The 18,595-nt window shown below is 39.0% G+C and overlaps 1 protein-coding gene across 1 annotated transcript; it reads left to right on the plus strand.

Moving 5' to 3' along the window:
- The first annotated feature begins 289 nt into the window (after nt 1-289).
- LOC142520587 (ATP synthase subunit beta, mitochondrial-like) lies at nt 290-5,116 on the plus strand. The gene is made up of 9 exons (XM_075623633.1): nt 290-876; nt 1,266-1,341; nt 1,493-1,581; nt 1,719-1,836; nt 1,921-2,024; nt 2,108-2,266; nt 2,369-2,593; nt 2,684-2,995; nt 4,736-5,116. Exons 1-9 carry the CDS (start codon nt 409-411, stop codon nt 4,847-4,849), a joined length of 1,665 nt encoding a protein of 554 aa, XP_075479748.1. The 5' UTR covers nt 290-408; the 3' UTR covers nt 4,850-5,116.
- The last annotated feature ends 13,479 nt before the right edge of the window (nt 5,117-18,595 follow it).

Here is an 18,595-nt window from a genome sequence, read left to right on the forward strand (position 1 = left end):
TTTCTTATAAACTCATTATTCCAACGTATGTGAGAGCTGAGCTTAGACAAATTCGACAAAAATGAATATGCGAAGGGTAAAAGAAGAACCAGAAATTGCGAAGACTGAGGGTGAAATGTTAAGAAGGAGCTCGTCATGTAAGTATTTTAAGTTATTTATTTAATTAAATTTTATGTTTTATTATACATAAATTAAATTTTAAAATAATTATTAAAATTAAAGATAAAAAATAAATTATACACCACTATTTATCTCCCTTTTTTTTTTCATTAATACGTCCCGATTTCCTCATTTTGGCATCGCATCTTTGGGAGCTAAAAGAATCGCCTTTTCATTCTGACAGAAACCCTAACACTTGTTTTTGACCATTTCTCTGCTCATCTCTCTCCAATCCACGGTTCTGCCGCCATGGCTTCTCGGAGGCTGTTAGCCTCATTCCTCCGATCCTCCGCCTCCCGCGCCTCCAGATCCCTGTTTTCCGCCGCCCCCAGGCCCCGAGCGCTGCACCGTCCCTCGCCCGCCGGTCACTTCCTGCACCGGTTTGCTGCTCACTACGCCATATCTACTACCACGGCGGCCACCCCCTCAGCCCCTACACCTTCCACGAGTGGGCCGTCAGGGAAAATCACCGATGAGTTCACTGGCCAGGGTGCGATCGGGAAGGTGTGCCAGGTGATCGGAGCCGTTGTCGATGTGAGGTTTGACGAGGGTTTGCCCCCTATTTTGACGGCGCTGGAGGTCTTGGATAACCAGATCAGGCTTGTTTTGGAGGTGGCGCAGCACTTGGGTGAGAATGTGGTAAGGTGTATTGCTATGGATGGGACTGAAGGGTTGGTCCGAGGCCAGCGTGTGCTCAACACTGGATCCCCCATTACTGTGAGACACAGATTCTTGTCCTTTTTTATGACTTATTTTCTTGAGATGGAATTGTTGTTGATTTTCTGTCTTCTGGGGATTTGACAGTGGTTGATTTTTAATTTATTTGGAAATTTTTGGGTTCTTGGGGGCGGGACTTGATTTTGACATTATTTGACCTTGGTTTGTACTAGATCGATCAGTGTTTTGGTTCGTCCCTAGTATGAAATTGATTGGATTTGAATTATTTGTTTGGCACGGTAAGACTTATTTTTCCTATCATGCATTTTCCCGAAGGCCTAACGTGGACATGTGGTGTCTTTATATGCAATGAGAGCGTTGTGTATGATTACTTCTTCGTGAGATGTATTTGGGAGCATTTTATTTTAACTCACTTCATTCGTTCATAGGTGCCCGTTGGTAGAGCTACCCTTGGACGTATCATTAACGTAATCGGAGAGCCAATTGATCACAGGGGCAATATTAGTAAGTGAATTTCTACGCTTTTTGTATTTTTGTTTTTGTTTTTGTTTTATTGTATTTGGGTAAATTGTAATTGCTATGTTCTTTTGATCAGCAAACACGCCGAGGAACTAACAAAAATTATACCTTTTCTAACGAATTATCGATGTTACAGGCACTGAACACTATTTACCAATTCACCGTGAAGCTCCTGCTTTTGTGGAGCAAGCTACAGAGCAACAAATTCTCGTCACTGGTATCAAGGTGCTTGCTGAATTCTAATAAAACCAATTTTGTTTGATGACAATTGTTTTAGTCGATATTATTTACCTTGGTGTACTTTTCAATCATTGGCGTTTGGAACCTGTTGCTGAACTATACTGTGTTTTTTTTTATCCCAGGTCGTCGACCTTCTTGCACCTTACCAAAGAGGAGGGAAAATTGGTTTATTTGGCGGTGCTGGTGTAGGAAAAACTGTGCTTATTATGGAACTGATTAATAATGTTGCAAAAGCTCATGGTTCATTGTTTTTTTTTATGCAGTATATGCTGTGAATCTGTTGTTGCTCGGGCTTGTTTGACTGTCTTTTATTTTCCTTGCCAGGTGGCTTCTCTGTCTTTGCTGGTGTAGGAGAACGTACTCGAGAGGGCAATGATTTGTACAGAGAAATGATTGAGAGTGGTGTTATTAAGCTAGGTGACAAGCAGGTCTGCATTTATCAAGTTTCATGATTGTTATTTCAAATTTTTTAATGCCTTTTTCTTATTCTTCTTTGTGTACTGATTCTCAGGCCGATAGCAAGTGTGCCCTTGTCTATGGTCAAATGAATGAACCCCCAGGCGCTCGTGCTCGTGTGGGACTTACTGGACTTACAGTGGCCGAACATTTCCGTGATGCGGAAGGGCAAGATGTGCTCCTCTTCATTGACAATATCTTCCGATTTACTCAAGTAAGTTTGGTGCTCATGATCATTCTTGAAAAGTTATTTGCATTTATGGCACATGTGCCAGATGGTAATGTACCTTTTTCTTTTCGTTATAATTCCTTTCAGGCCAACTCAGAAGTGTCTGCTTTGCTTGGGCGTATCCCGTCTGCGGTCGGATATCAACCTACTTTGGCTACAGATCTTGGAGGCCTTCAAGAACGCATTACTACAACTAAAAAAGGTTCCATTACATCTGTGCAAGCCATTTATGTGCCAGCTGATGATTTGACAGATCCAGCACCTGCAACCACCTTTGCTCACTTGGATGCCACCACTGTGTTATCTCGACAGGTATATAGAGTTTCTTGATTTCCCACAAAGAAGGCTGATTTCGTTAGTTCATGAATTGAATAATACAATTCTTCTTGCTGCTTCGATTAGATTTCTGAGCTTGGTATTTATCCGGCCGTTGATCCTCTTGATTCAACATCTCGTATGCTTTCCCCACACATTCTGGGAGAGGAACACTACAACACAGCTCGAGGTGTACAAAAAGTCCTCCAAAACTATAAAAATCTTCAAGATATTATTGCCATTCTTGGAATGGATGAACTTAGTGAAGATGACAAATTGACTGTTGCACGTGCTCGTAAAATTCAACGGTTCTTGAGCCAGCCTTTCCATGTTGCCGAAGTTTTCACGGGTGCTCCGGGCAAGTACGTAGAGTTGAAAGAGAGCATCACCAGCTTCCAGGTAAAATTTATTTGAATCTCATCCTTGGTTATTTGCTGTTTTCAAGAATGTTAAATTTGCAATTTTCATTGACTTGCCTATGTTACTATACTCGCACATGATATCATCAAGGTTGCATTCATGTGAGAATTTGTTGTTAACCATATGAGAAATGAATTTCTGATGGGGTCCCATTTTGGAAGGATTTGAAAATCCTTTATTATGAATCGACTATATACTTCATTTTGCTTAAATATATGTAGTTCAAAAACATCAAAACAAACACATTCAATTCAGATAACGAACTTGAATTATTTGGCTTCAAAGGCTTCAACCCACTCTGAGTATTGTGTGAGATATCCTGGATGAGTGCCTTATTATGAGGATTTTATTTTTTGTGCTGCAGTGCACTGGTTTCTTGAACCAGGTTTTTAGGTTCTTATTCATTTACTAGATGCTAGATTGTCAGGTCCTCCCGAAACGATGTTAGGTTGTGTTTGGATAGAAGAATTTGGATTTGTATGAACAGGGTTGTTCAAACTTCGGATAAAACTGTAAAAACCGAAAATCCAAACCAAAAAAACCGAACATCGAACCGAAAGCCGAATTTTGTAATTCGGATATAAATGATAAACAGATTATATATGTCAAAACCGGAAAACCGAAAAAACCGAAAATTCATTAAATTAATAACAAAATTTATATTATATATTTTGATATGATATTCAGTGAATGAAGAATTATTTTGAATAATTTTTAGTTGATTGTTTGTTTAATTAATTCAGACCTTATATTGAAATATTTTACTAAGAAAACATGTAAAAAGCTAACTTATTATATTTTACAATATATTTATATTATTAATTTAAATAATTATACCAAAACCAAATTAATCGACCGAAATAACCGAACAATTTTGGTAGAAAACCGAACCGAACCGAAGGAAAATGGTTCGGTTATCGGATTATATATTTTTAAAACCGAAATAAAAAACCGGAAAGTGAACCGAACCTACCAATGAACACCCCTATGTACGAGGATTTCAACGGAAAGGATTTGAAATGTGTGTATTTCAATTGACTAGGGTGGATAGTGGATTTGAAATTAAAGCAAAAAATATACTCGGACAACACGAGATTTCAAATCCTTTATTCTAATTTTGCGGCAAATGGATACACTGTAGTTAAGATGTGGATTTGAAATCAATTCCACTCAAATCGTCTAATCAAACACAATCTTCATTTGAATTGAAGGATTTAGAAAATGTATTATTTGAATTGGTTTTATTATATTATCTGTAGGTGTTTTAGATGTGGTAATTGATTTGAAATACAAAAATTTTGAATTCATATTTAAATCGATACTTGACTTGGATTATAACTGATTCTTTAGATTTTAAAGTCGAATGCTAATTTTTTTTTAAATAAAATTCCCCGAAATTGAAGGCTTTTGAATTCCGTTATATCCAAATTCATTGAGCTTAATGCAACTTTAAGATCCTTAGTTTTTTTAAACTCCGCTCCTTCCAATTCATTTTCAAGTTAGAGTTTTCTATCCAAGTTTAATCTTTATTTACTTTACTAATATGTCCATGTTGTTTCGGATTTGTCTATATCCCTTGCAAAGGGTCCCGGTCAATATGATGATATCCAGTACCCTAACAGCTTTCTTGTGTTTTTCCCTCTCATTATTTTGATTTATCCAGTGGTCCAACAATAATGTCACCAGTTGGCATTTAACACATTTTGTTGCTTCTAACAGGGTGTCTTGGATGGAAAATATGACGATCTTTCAGAACAATCTTTTTACATGGTTGGAGGAATCGAAGAGGTTATCGCCAAGGCAGAAAAGATTGCCAAAGAATCTGCTGCTTAGATACATCAAAGCTTTCATGGCGTCCTCTCGTCCTTCGTTGGCCAAAATAAGTTGGGTTTGGCAATGCCAACATAAAGAATTCTTCTGTTTTACTCTTGGGAACATAATTTCTGAATCTCTCTCTTTTACCGTTTCATATGAACCGTGTGTGACTTGAGCTATGAGCATTCCTGGCGAGCCCTCGTTTGTTATATCATGTGACCTAATAATGGGGGGTCACGACGCTATGGCCTTGTATATTTTTGCTTAATTTTATTTTTCTGAATATTTGATGTGGTCGTTGAGGAGCCTTTTTCTTATTTTGTTCCAACTAATCGGAATTATGCTTACTTCAACAAAGGCCAGCTTTGTTAGCTAAGCTACATGTGAATATCGTTGAGAAAGCTTAGTATAAACTCCAATTAAAAATCTTCATATGTTTAATTTATGGGGACATTTGTAATCAATCCTTATTTCCAAACTCAACTTCTTATTACTCTACCAATCTAATTCTTTATTTAACTCTCCAATTTTCTAAAATTTTCAAAAACATCATTAATTCCTTTGATTTTTGGTGTGGCATTGTTATACCTATCGAGTCTGTTCTTGAAGGCATATAGCCCTAAGACATACAGCTACGCAAGGTTTCAAGCCTATGTATCATTCTTAAATAATCGATTTTTTTTATTTTTATTTTTTATAAATTTTCAAACATGCTTCCGTATAATAAATTTAACTATTTACCTTTTTTATCCGAGTGCCCTGGTTATATCCAGCGGGTTTAAGAAACTGCTCCTCACAGTTTAACCACGCAGTCGCAATAGATGGTTCCTGACGCAAATTCCTTCAATAGCACCTAGCACAACCCTGTTTCGTTTCCTACCTCAGGGTGTCTAGTAAAGTAGTTTAATTTGAAACTAATACATGAGAGGAGCAAAAAGCCTTGGTTCTTTTATTCAAACATACAAAATATTATTACATAGTAACCTCCTGTAGAGGAGGAGAAACTTGTTTAGTAGCTGAACTTACAACACACATGAACTTGAAAGAGAAAATATTACAAATATTTTGAAGAAAAAAGAAGAGGCTGAGTGATGTCTTTATCTTCCCTTTGCCATCTTATTTATAGAAGCCCTTTGCGGATTTGAATCCCGAACTTCAATTCTTGGCAAAACTTTTCTTTAATGCCTTCCAGCTGTGGTTGACATTATCTCTTGAGTGGGTCGAGTGAGTGGTTAAGTGGTCCCTCCACTTGAATTATCTTTCTTCCTAGATTATTAATCTAGAAATAGCTCGTTCTTCTGATCTTATCAACTAGAATAACCAGTAGATATGTGTTTGTATTATATCAGATGAGATCTCGTTCTATTCTTCTTTTAACAGTTTGTAGAGATCTTTAGTATTCATCAGCTGCTTTTTTATTATCTTGATGCGTCTTTTAGAAACCTTTAAATATGTATAATACATTTTTCTTCAGGTTTCAATTTTGTTCTTGTGTATTTTTACTGGTTCCCATTTACTCTATTTATAGGTGTAATTGATTCCAATTTTCCTTGTTCATTTAGTGGGTTAGTCACATGCCCACTATCTTTTGTCAAGGAATCTTTTTATTTTGTTACCCCCAAGAAAAACTGATTAGATTCACATGTTCACTTATTTTTGTCAAATAATCTTGAACTTTTGATGTCCTCGAGGAAAACGTGATTGTGGTCCTTCACCATTTGGTCATGTTTCTGCAAGATGCTTCTTGTCTGATCGAGGTCTGAAGCCCTTGCCAAATTCTGGCTCTTTTTGATTCGAGCACTCTGGGCAAATCCGTTCTGACCATCTTCCCACATGAGCCATATTGCAAAATTTCCGACGATTTTTTTTACTCCCCGGCAACTTGCTATTCCACATAAGATTTATTTTCTTCTCGAATAGATCTTCTGCAAAACTTGTGATTTTTCCTGTCATAATATTTAACAGGAATGATCCGGTTACCGAATTATGATAAAATTTAAACGGAAACTTGACTTTGTCCATCTCAGTTAGATACCCATAAACCCCATGCTCTTCTGGTAGAAATATCGTCTTCGATAATTGAAGCAACAAGGGGTGTTTCTTCTGACGGATGATCCTTGATAAATTTCTGAACATTTGTGTGAGGCCCGGGGCCGAAGAGGGCAGGGGGTGATCGCCGGTGCCATGAGGTTGCACGGACAATGAGCGGCTCCTGGCAGGCTTCTAGGTGAAGGGAACATGAATGAACCGATCCCACACTGGAATGAGAGGGATTCCGAGACTGTTCAATGTAATGGACTGTACAGTTGAAGAGGGCTTAAAAGATTTGATGTGTACTACTCATATCACGAAGGTGCATCTCTTTTTCGGTAGCTCATCACATAAGAATTCCAAAGTTAAGCGTGCTTGACTTGGGGCAATTTTGGGATGGGTGACCTCCTGGGGAGTTTCATAGGGTGCGTGTGAGTGAGGACATAAGCACGCTAGAAAGACTCGTCTTGGTACAGTGAGGACAGTCGTCGAATCTGGAACGTTACAGTTGGTATCAGAGCCGACCTCTCTTAGTTACGGTGTGGTTCGGGGACGAACCAAGCGGAAGCTGGTGGGCATGTGAGGCTCGGGGCCGAAGAGGGCGGGGGGTGATCGCCGGTGCCATGAGGTTGCACGGACAATGAGCGGCTCCTGGCAGGCTTCTAGGTGAAGGGAACATGAATGAACCGATCCCACACCGGAATGAGAGGGATTCCGAGACTGTTCAATGTAATGGACTGTACAGTTGAAGAGGGCTTAAAAGATTTGATGTGTACTACTCATATCACGAAGGTGCATCTTCTTTTCGGTAGCTCATCACATAAGAACTCCAAAGTTAAGTGTGCTTGACTTGGGGCAATTTTGGGATGAGTGATCTCCTGGAAAGTTTCCTAGGGTGCGTGTGAGTGAGGACAAAAGCACGTTGGAAAGACTCGTCTTGGTACAATGAGGACAGTCGTCGAATCTGGACCGTTACAATTTGTATGTGACCTCCTTAACTTGATAAAATGAAAGGCTTCGTGTGAGCCTTTTCCTGTTGGTTCTGGTGATGTACTGAAAAGTTATAGCTCCAGAATATCTCCTCTGGACAAATAATCGTTATTTGCCCAATTTTCATGAACAGTTTCCTAGATCCATTTCGGTAATCCTGAAATTTCTAGGAAGCTAGGCGATGTGGTATAAACTGAGGCAAGAGCCCCGAATTCATACCAAGCTTTGACCTCCTTTGGATATAAATTTGGTTTCATCCATAACCTAGGATATTTTTCTGCAACATCAACCCAGATAGTGGCTAAGTTAATGCCTACTCTTGTTTTCAATTTCTTTCAATTTTGTTGGTACACCTGTAATGGAGAAATTACAGCTTTATTAGTATCAACCTTAAATTTACCCTTGTCAGTATTCGGTCTAAGGTTGATCTTTCCTCTTCAATCCCCGAGGTGAAGGGTTGACTTGAGGACTCGAGATAAGGATCTGGTGTCTCAATTTTTGTTTCAGCCGACTCATCTGTAGATGATCCCGACTTAACACTTGTGCTAGGGGTATTTGAATCCCCTGCTTCAGGGATAGAGTCATGTACTCGAAAAGTCTCCATTTGGGAAACCAGTGGCTTCTCAATGTCTTGGAAGATAGACCTTTGCATTACAGACCATAACTGAGTATAAGCCTGTAAACATCACGTGATTCGATCAGAGACAATTCTCTTATCGGGTTGTTGTAGCCTGCCCGCAACTTCTGCGTTTAAGGCCAGCTTGTTGAACTCGTTTTGAAGCATTTTAAGGTGTTCCCTCAAATGCCCTTGCATTTTATGACGGCATCAATATCACCGCTGTCCATCTCTTGTTAAAAAATCTGCAACAATTGTAGAGTCAAAAAATCTGTATACGTAAAACCCATGCATTTATTTAATTGTTAAATTATTTATTTAATTTCAAAATAATTTTTAGTGATACATGATTTATGAAATTGTATTATTTTAAATTATTTATGTATATGTGATGCACGATAAAATGTTTTCTCGAGTTTCATGTTTCAGGCGATTATTCGATGCGGGATTGAGGAAAAGAGACCGACGACGATTTTGGAAATTTTATAATGTGGTATTTATTTCAAGTCAATAAAATGTCATTTTTAATGATTTATTTAGTGTAGAGGCCTAAAAATCCGTGTTTGAAAATTTGCGAAAAAATTAAAATTTTCTTTTTAAATAATTAAAATTGCCTCATTCATAAATTAACTGATAAATAAATTTTGATGTTCAAAATGACAGGGAAGAAATTAACATTTTCGAAATAACAGTAAAAGTTCATCCAACGACAATCACAATGTTTGAGCAATCAAATAATAATAAATGCTGAACTGAGGTCCTCGGGTCCTACTACTGCCGACTCGAGCTGGCTCACTGGTCCCCGCCCTCGATCCCGACATCATCAGTACCTACAACAATCAAGTCTAGTGAGTCTAAAGACTCAACATGCGTATATCGTAAATAATAAGTAAATAAATAGTAAAATTTTGCATGGGATAAAAATATCATGTCATGAGGCATAATGTGAAAATAACTTGTCATGAGCAATTATAATACGTGCATAACTGAACTGAAAATCATAGTGAAAATGTTTGCTCCTTGGAGCCCTGTACTGAAATAGCATGTAATAATTTTCTGGTGAGATTATGGTCTACGCAAGTGGTCCCCGAACTGAACTGAACTGAGCTGACCGGTAACTGGCGACCGGGTTTAATAATGTACGTCTGATCAGACTACTGCCACAGTATACTGGGTGAAACAACTGAACTGACCGGTAACTGGCGACCGAGTTTAATCATGATAGTAAAGTGACCACAAGCAATATCGCATAAATCTCAAAATGAATATTTTTGCACGTAATATAATTAATCAACATAATTAAATATCCTGCAATAATTTTACTGAATGGATTGGATCGCTCCCAGGCTCGCTGCAACCTACATATGCCATGAAAAATATGCAATAGCTTTTACTTGACCAAACTATGCAATTAAATCCGAAAACTTAGACAATTGCGCCTACGACTTCGTATTTAATCATGACTCCGTGCCAACCCGAACCAACACCGAACCATCAAGTAGTCATGATTAAAATAAGCCTTAAATGATGAAATAATGATCCTAAAGTGGTGAGGGTCGAAATCTAGGTGAATTGAGGCCAAAACATGAAACGCTCTTTCGAGAGACAATTTGGCACATCGCACCGTAAATCCTCGTACGACCTCAAAAATGATCCGAATCACGAACGGCCAAAAACATGACCTTCCTAACTTAATGCGGCACTGTCCAGTTCAAGTCCATAGGCTAAAAGCCAACCAAGTACTCGAACGAGCCACTGAACCGTCACAGCAAGTTGCTGTCCACAAAATACAGCAGCTATGCTTGGGTTTCTTGCGTCGTTTTCAAGACTACCGGCCATTGGGGCTTGAACCACTGACCAGAGACTCTTACCAACATCCCAAGAAATGATTTGAACCATGGCTATAGGCCCAAGGCCAGCCACAATTCGCATCATACCAGCAACACTCCGAAAAGCTCACCCGAGAGCACCTTTGCATGCGCGTGTGGTGTTTTGCTTTGCTTGCTGTCTCGTGTCGTTCCAGTGGCCATTTGATTGACCATGGCACGATCTAGACATCTAGGGGTATGGTATGAACCGTGGCTAAGGGCCATAGGCCAACCAAGATCCACACCATTCCACAAAAATCGAACCATACTTGCTGTAAAAATGAGAATCCGAAATGAGGAAGGGGCTGTTCTTGAGTTTTGTTTTAAAAACCGATTCACCATGGACCAAGACTCCAAAAGGGCGACTTAGTCACGTTTTAGACATGCTAGGAAAGTGTTCTAACCATGGCTATAGGCCTTGGGGCAGCCAAGATCAGATTCATTTCCCTTTGACAGCACAACAGAATTTTCGAAAACTCAAATGGACAAAAATGGTGAGTTGCTGTCATCTTCGGTTTCTATCATGCATGGGGCTTGTTTGAATGGACCAACATGGTCTTAATGCATCCTAGTACATGTCTGGATGTAGCCTAGTGAGCTTGGAGTCGAACCATCCACCTGAAACAACAAAACAAGAGAACTCGTGAAGCTTGTCATGGAAACAGAAAATTCTGCATGATTATTTTTCTGAAAATTCCTTGATGTGTTTCGGTTTTTGCATGGAAATGATGATCATGTAATGTTAAATAATGATAATAGGACTTGATTGAAGAGTCAAGGAAGAACATATGCATGCCTGGTTTCGTTTGAAAGAAAAACGAAAGGATGGGGCGATTCGGCGCGGAGGAGTGGAGCGTTCTTGCTACCTTGATTCTTACTCGGTTTTCTCTCTTGTTTCTAGCTATGAGGTTCACGTTTTTCTACTCTGAAATGGCTCTGAATTTCGGTGATGGAGAGGAGAAATATTGGTTAGGAGAGTGAGGGAAATGGTTGCAAATATAGTGGGGAATGCAAGACCAAGTCTCCTATTTGAAATTAGAATTTTTGTTTGATATCAAATGATTTGTTGGGGTGTTTGTTGGATTGCTAATGACCGATTACATGCTAGACTAGGTTAGGATAATGATCTAGTATTAATTAATTAATTAAGGGTGAAAAGATAACCATGCTAAGGAGTGACAAAGAATGGGTCAAAGGGTGAGTTTGCAAGGTATTGTTTAGTCATCTAAGGGGGCCAAAAATTTAACAATAAAAATGAAGGGGAAATGTTGATTATTTAGTAAATCTATAACCCTTAAAAGCCTTACCTATCCTTTAAATAATTTAGTGAATTAACCCCTTAATTATTGGAACTTAAATGAACTTACTTTCTACTAACCTCAAGTTGTTTAAATAAATCCTTAAACCTCCTTATTACTTAAATTAACTTACTTGCTAGCTAAAATAAATTCTGGAAATATTTTCTGAATCTTAAATTTTATCTCGAAACTCCAACTCCAGTCCGGCCTCACTGAATTACTGAAAAGATAAAAATTTAAACGACTGCATAAAATAATAAACTTTAAAGAAAAGCATTTAAATACTCATGCAATAAATTTATTTTAAAATACTAGAATTATGTATGGCTTATACGTATTCTAATTTACGGGTTCTACATTTAGTCTTAGCATTTTTTTAAGCCTAATTTAATTATTAGGTGATTTTAAGATTTTAAATTTTCAAAAGTTTAAAACTTGTGTATTTTATTTTAAATTTAGGGAGGTTGGTAATTTAAGGGGGGGGGGGGGGGGGGGGGGGGGGGGGGTTAGTATTTTAATTACCATGTAATTGCTCATAAGTTATTTAATTAAGCTAATTAGCCCCTAATTACCTTTATTTTAATTCTTAACTCACACACACACATACACACACACATCAGCTAAAACACACACACACTTTATTAGCCTTCATTTCATTTTCTTTAAACAACAAAACCTAGGGTTCTTAATGATTTCAACAGCAGCCTCCTTCCCTTGTATAAGTTCTGTAGAGTCATGTTGGTTCCTTCAAGAAAATTGTAATGCCCGAGATTTGATATCGTGTTAAATTACGATTATTGATTTTAATCGAGACGATTATGAAAGGGATAATCGAGACACGAAATGAGATCGCGTGTGAAAATTAATGTGCGAGGGCAGTAGCATCGGCGCACATGCACGACCGGATGTGCGCACATGCGCCAATCAGGCAGAAGACCGCGCATATGCGCAGAAGATGTCGCGCATATGCGCGAGCTGTACGGAAGCCATAATGAGAGACCGAGCATTGGGCGCACATGCGCGACCTCAATACGCGCACATGTGCGAGAGGTCCAGAGAGTTGGGCGCACATGCGCGATCTCAATACGCGCACATGCGCGAGAGGTCCAGAGAGTTGGACGCACATGCGCGACTTAGATTCGCGCATATGCGCGAGGCGATGTGCATGATACGCGCGGAGACAGAGTGTCTCGCGCATATGCGCCGAGTGATGTCGCGCATATGCGCGAGACGTGTTTTATGAAGAGATGCGCCACCTCGCCTCAAACATGCAGGATATATATATATATATATTATCACAATCGATTTAAAAAGAGAAAGAAGAGGAAAACGAGAGGTTAGGGAGGAATTGCTCTTTGATTTTAGAATTTGATTTACGAACGATCCGTCCGTCCAAATTTGAATCCGATTACGACACCGAGTTCATAGCAACGTAGGCTACAACAGGATGTAAGTTTTACTAAGTTTTGACATGTTTTTGAAATTATGCTATTGTCAGAATTGAATAGGATTCAAATATGATGTTCTTGTCATGTTAGACATCATAGAATCGAAGTCAGATTGAGAAACAGATCAATTATGGAATTGTTATGAATTTTCAGGGTATATTGATTTATACCAGACAGATTTGAAATGTGACGGGATTATAGATTGTATCGGATATGAGTTATGATTTGTAATTGATGTCTGTTGAGATGGTATTGACGGGGATACTGAGATTGTGCCGTTATGCCGTGATTTGAATTAAATCCTGATTAATCAGATTCAATGTTGAATTGAGAATGGAATATTGATATTATGATTCTCAATATGTCGTTTCAGATTTACAGAGACAGTCTTGAGTTTAGAACTGATATAGCTTCAGACCGAGACTACAAACGAAAGGTATAAGTCAATGTGGTATCGGGAGATCGACTTAAGTCGGTTTAGACTTGAGTTTCCCTAAATCACATACTTTACTTTATTGCATTGATATTTGCATTGATTTGATTGATGTACTTGTTTTCTTGATTTATAGATAACAGGTATTAGACGAGTAATCTTGTGACAGAAGTGCCTGATAGTGGCGGGATCGCCACGGGCACATTGCACGATGTCACAAGATAGTGTATGGGCGATAGTGCCAAAGTCTGTCACCGGATGATTGGCTATCGATGTGGATAGAAATGTGGCTTCTTCTATTACTGGTGATCGGTACTGTATCGATGTGGATAGAATCGTAACTCTTCTATTACTGATGATCGATATCATATCGATGTGGATAGAATCGGAGTTTCTTCTATTACTGGTGATCGATACTATATCGATGTGGATAGAATCAGAGCTTCTTCTATTACTGGTGATCGATACCCTATCGACGTGGATAGAACTGGAGTCTTTTCTATTACTGTTGGTCGATATGGGAATGCCAACTTCTGGAAATCGGGATCCCTAGACTAGGATTGAGTCTAGTCTGAATTGTAGAGTTACGAGTATTGTCGACAGTCTGATATTGATTATGTTTCAGATTTTGATACATATTGTTGTTATCTGTTACATGCTTTATATTTGTTTATATGATTGCATGTTTCGTTGATTTATACTGGGATTATATTCTCACCGGAATTATCCGGCTGTTGTCTTGTTTGTATGTGTACATGACAACAGGTGGGACAGGATCAGGGTCCAGGAGATGAGGAGAGATCGTCATAGAGTGGAGACTTCGGACTTTGATGTATATAGGGTTTTGGCACTTGATAATTAGATGTTGAACCTTAGTTTTTACTGATTTGTAGACGGTACATGACTTGTACTTTATTTTATACTGAGTTGTATATTAGTTTGATTTCACTACATTCCTTATTAAAAAGAAAAAAAATTTTATGACCCTAATTACTTGATTAGTAAATTGATCCTAATGACGATTAAGAACTGATTAGCGTCCGGGTCCCCACAACAGGTGGTATCAGAGCAATAGATCCTTGAGATTGAGATAGGAGCTAGTGAGCAGGGTAGAATGTGTGTTCTTTCCTACTTTTGACTGCTAGCATGATTTACTGCTTTATAATGCATGTTTATCTGTTTATCTGACTTGATTTGAAAACATGTGTTATTGAGAATAGATCAGCACCGATTCTGGATCAGCAGTAAGATGATCGGAGGAGGACTGAAACATATTTGTGTATTGGGATTACTAATCCTTTTGATTATCAGATATGCCTCCGAAAAGAGTACCTGAACAGGGTAGTACTTCAAATCCTCCAATGGACGTTACAGCCACTCCAATGGAGACCTTGTTAAAGAGATTTCAGTCGTTCCATCCACCAACTCTGAAGGGTACGGAGAATTCAGTGGAATGCGAGAGTTGGTTAGATGATATCGAGATGTTGTTTGAGTCCTTGGACTATACTGATGAGAAGAGGGTGAAGCTGATAGGGCACCAGTTACACGATGTGGCAAAGAACTGGTGGATTACCACAAAGCGGGCCTTGGAACAACGAGGTACGACTATCACCTGGAATGTCTTTAGAACTGAATTTTATCAAAGGTTCTTTCCAGTGTCGTATAGAAAGGACAAGGGAGCCGAGTTTGCAAACTTGAGGCATGGCCAGCTAAACATTGAGGAATATGTGGCCAAATTCTCTACACTGCTCCGATTTGCTCCCCACGTAGCTGAACATGATGAGGCCGTTGCGGACCAGTTCATAAATGGCCTAAATCCTGAAATCTTTACCTTGGTGAATACCGGGAGGCCAAACAACTTTACTGAAGCTTTGAACCGAGCCAAGGGAGCCGAAGCCGGTCTGATGAGACAGAAAGAGGCTTCGTTTGTGCCTGCAGCACCAAGATCACAGATCTCTCCACCATCTTCTCGATATGAAAGCGGCAGTGGCAGTGGGAAGAAAGATTTCCTGAAAGCTAAGAGAAAGCAATTCAAGAAATCTGGAAGTAGCTCATCCAGTTCGAATGGCTCGAGACAGACTGGTCAAGGCCAGAGTTATACAGGACCTTACTGTAGCACTTGTGGAGGGAAGCATTCCACAGAACAGTGCCGAGGAGTGTTCGGCAACTGTCGCATTTGTAAACAGCATGGACACTTTGCCCGAGTGTGTCCACAGCGAAGTGCCCAGGGATCCCAGGCCGCTGAGTCATCTAGATCAGTGGCTCAGACAGGGAGACGATCTGCTGTCGTTCATTCCTTCCAGCCAGCACCGCCTACCCAGTCACAGCCGAGGCCAGGAGGGAGCCAGATAGCGAGCCAGCCTCCTAGACAGCATGCCCGAGTGTTCGCTTTGACTGAGGAGCAGGCACAGGATGTGTGACACCCTCGATCGATTTTAATAAAATAACAGCGGAATATAAAATTTTCTAAAAAAAAAAGAAGGAAGGATTTAAAAATACATGTCAATGTATAATCAAAAGTATATACATGATCAATCAAATGATACAACAAAATACAAAATATCATTTTTGTGGTCATGTCCAAAATGCTAGCAAAATAACTTCTTCCTTCCATCTAAGATATGCATATGACCCCGGCTCCAATTAACGTCCTGGTCCATCACTCTTATCTGCATCACATGAAATAACTGAAATGAGTATAAAACTCAGCAAGTGGAACTCTTACATAACAATGGATACATAGCATACTCTGAAAATCAAGACTTTGAAAACATTAAATATCATCAACTCTAGAAACATGAATAGCATAGCAAAACATGAACAATAAGATGGTATTTCTCTTTTCTCTGTTGGATTGATATCTATATAGTATCTCTGGCTTTGTACCTATATCCCATTGATATAAATCGATAACTCTGAGGGATATAAGCCTATGGTCGTTGATCAACTAATTGCATGCAATCTCTGAATATGTATCTATCAATCCATAAAACATTTGAACTCTCTCTTGGGCATTTTAACAAACACTTTGCATACTCTATCTCTTGTATTCCCTTTTACACAATTGAGACATTCAATTACCTCTAATATACAACAAGGTATATATCTATACATAATATGAATCAAATGGAAGGGAATAACATGTTAAAACAATGTAACACAATACATATATTATCATGTGAGCATAAGGAATGAAATTCCACTTACTACCAACAAGAACACCTTCAATCTAAACCCTTGGTTGAATTCCTACAACAATAAACCATATATAACACCATCAATAACCCAATAATCCAACAACAATACCATAAAAGCTATAGAATCAACACCATCACAAACCCATATAATCTCTCACACCAAAACCAAGAATAAATAACACCAAAAGCTTACCTTAGCTTCCTTGATCCCAAAACTATCTTGATCTTTCAACAAATAACCAACAAGAAGCTTGGATTAAAGAAATGAATTGAAGGAAATGAAGAAACCCTAGCCTCCAAGGAGAGAAAAATCGAGAATGAGGGGAAGGAAATGAGAGAAATGAAGCCCACTCATCCATTTAACTCACTTAAATCTCAAAACACGCTTCTACTGTTTATGCACCGCGGGTGCGGTGTGCCCTCGGCAGCTCAACCAAAAATCTGAAAATGTCGACCGCAGGTGCGCTCCATAAAATACCGCGGGTGCGCTCTGGTCTCGGCCAATCCACCGCGGGTGCGCTGCACTATGGACCGCGGGTGCAGTGAAGCTACTGGAAAAACATCACAATTCTGAACATGAGACCGTGGGTGCGGTACCTATATGACCGCGGGTGCGGTCCCCTCTGCATCCAACAACCAACTCTATGCAACAAAGATCGAATCGAAACGCTGATACAATACAACTACACATCAACCAATATCAACAATGCCATAAAACAATAATAACCAACAATACTATGACCCATAAACACAACTCTTAACATCACACTATACTAAACTCAACCAAATAGTCAATAATCATACGAAATCTTAAACCGTACCGTACACTAGGCGTGGCTATAACAATCTCCCCTCCTTAAGGGAATTTCGTCTTCGAAATTGATGTCACTGTGCAAACAACTCAGGATACTTCTCTTTCATCTCATCCTCTTGTTCCCACGTGGCTTCTTCAATCAGATGATTCCTCCAAAGGACTTTAACAATGCTGATCTCTTTGTTTCTGATATGAATCTGGCCGGGCATGACGTGCTAAATCTGGCGATTCGAACCTTCAAAGAATTTGGCATGCATAGCAATGAAGTTGGAAGATATTTCAATGTTATTCAAGTTTAAAATTATGAAGAGGAAGCCAAAACAAGACTCCTGACCCGAGAGCTCCGCGCTAGGGCGGTAAAAAAAGTCGCGCCCGAGCGGTAAAACATTACCGCCCGAGCGCGAACAGTCCAGAAGACCGGCCCGAGCGGTAGAAATATCTCGCCCGAGCGCGCCTGCTGCGTGAAGAAAATTCATACTTTCCTATTTTAGAGTTTTTATTATCTTGGCAAGTAGATTTCATATCTTTTTGATTTGGTGTCAATATATAGACGAATTTTATTGATTGAAAACAACTTTTGTTCATTATTGATTGGGTTTATAAAAACTTTCTTTGATAATTCTCTCAAAAACAAGCTTAAGTTTCGTTATAACTTTTGCGTTGTATCAAATCAAACTTATCAAAAGATTTATCTTTTGTGGCGTTTGTCAATCGAATATCACGAGGGTTGCCAAGGACGGGTTCTTTGGAGTTTCTCTTGAACGAGATTGTTTCTATCGTTGATGAATTGTTGCTAGACCGCGTGATCTAGAGGCGATTTTCACACCTATCAATTACTTGTTTCAAAGATCGGGAAAAATTAAAGATCTCGTGGGCGGGATCACATCATTTGGTATCAGAGCTCAAGGTTTTTGATTCAAGTAAGCGTATCCATTCAATTCTTCGTAGGATTTTCAATACCGATTTATCGTGTAGCGATTTCTACGGATTTGTTGAATCTACAAAAAAAAAAAAAAATCTCGATTACTGTTCATTGCCGGAGTTACTGTTCATTCATCGGAATTACTAT

The sequence above is a fragment of the Primulina tabacum genome, chromosome 12, assembly GCF_025594145.1.
Source record: "Primulina tabacum isolate GXHZ01 chromosome 12, ASM2559414v2, whole genome shotgun sequence".
NCBI classification, from domain to species: domain Eukaryota; kingdom Viridiplantae; phylum Streptophyta; class Magnoliopsida; order Lamiales; family Gesneriaceae; genus Primulina; species Primulina tabacum.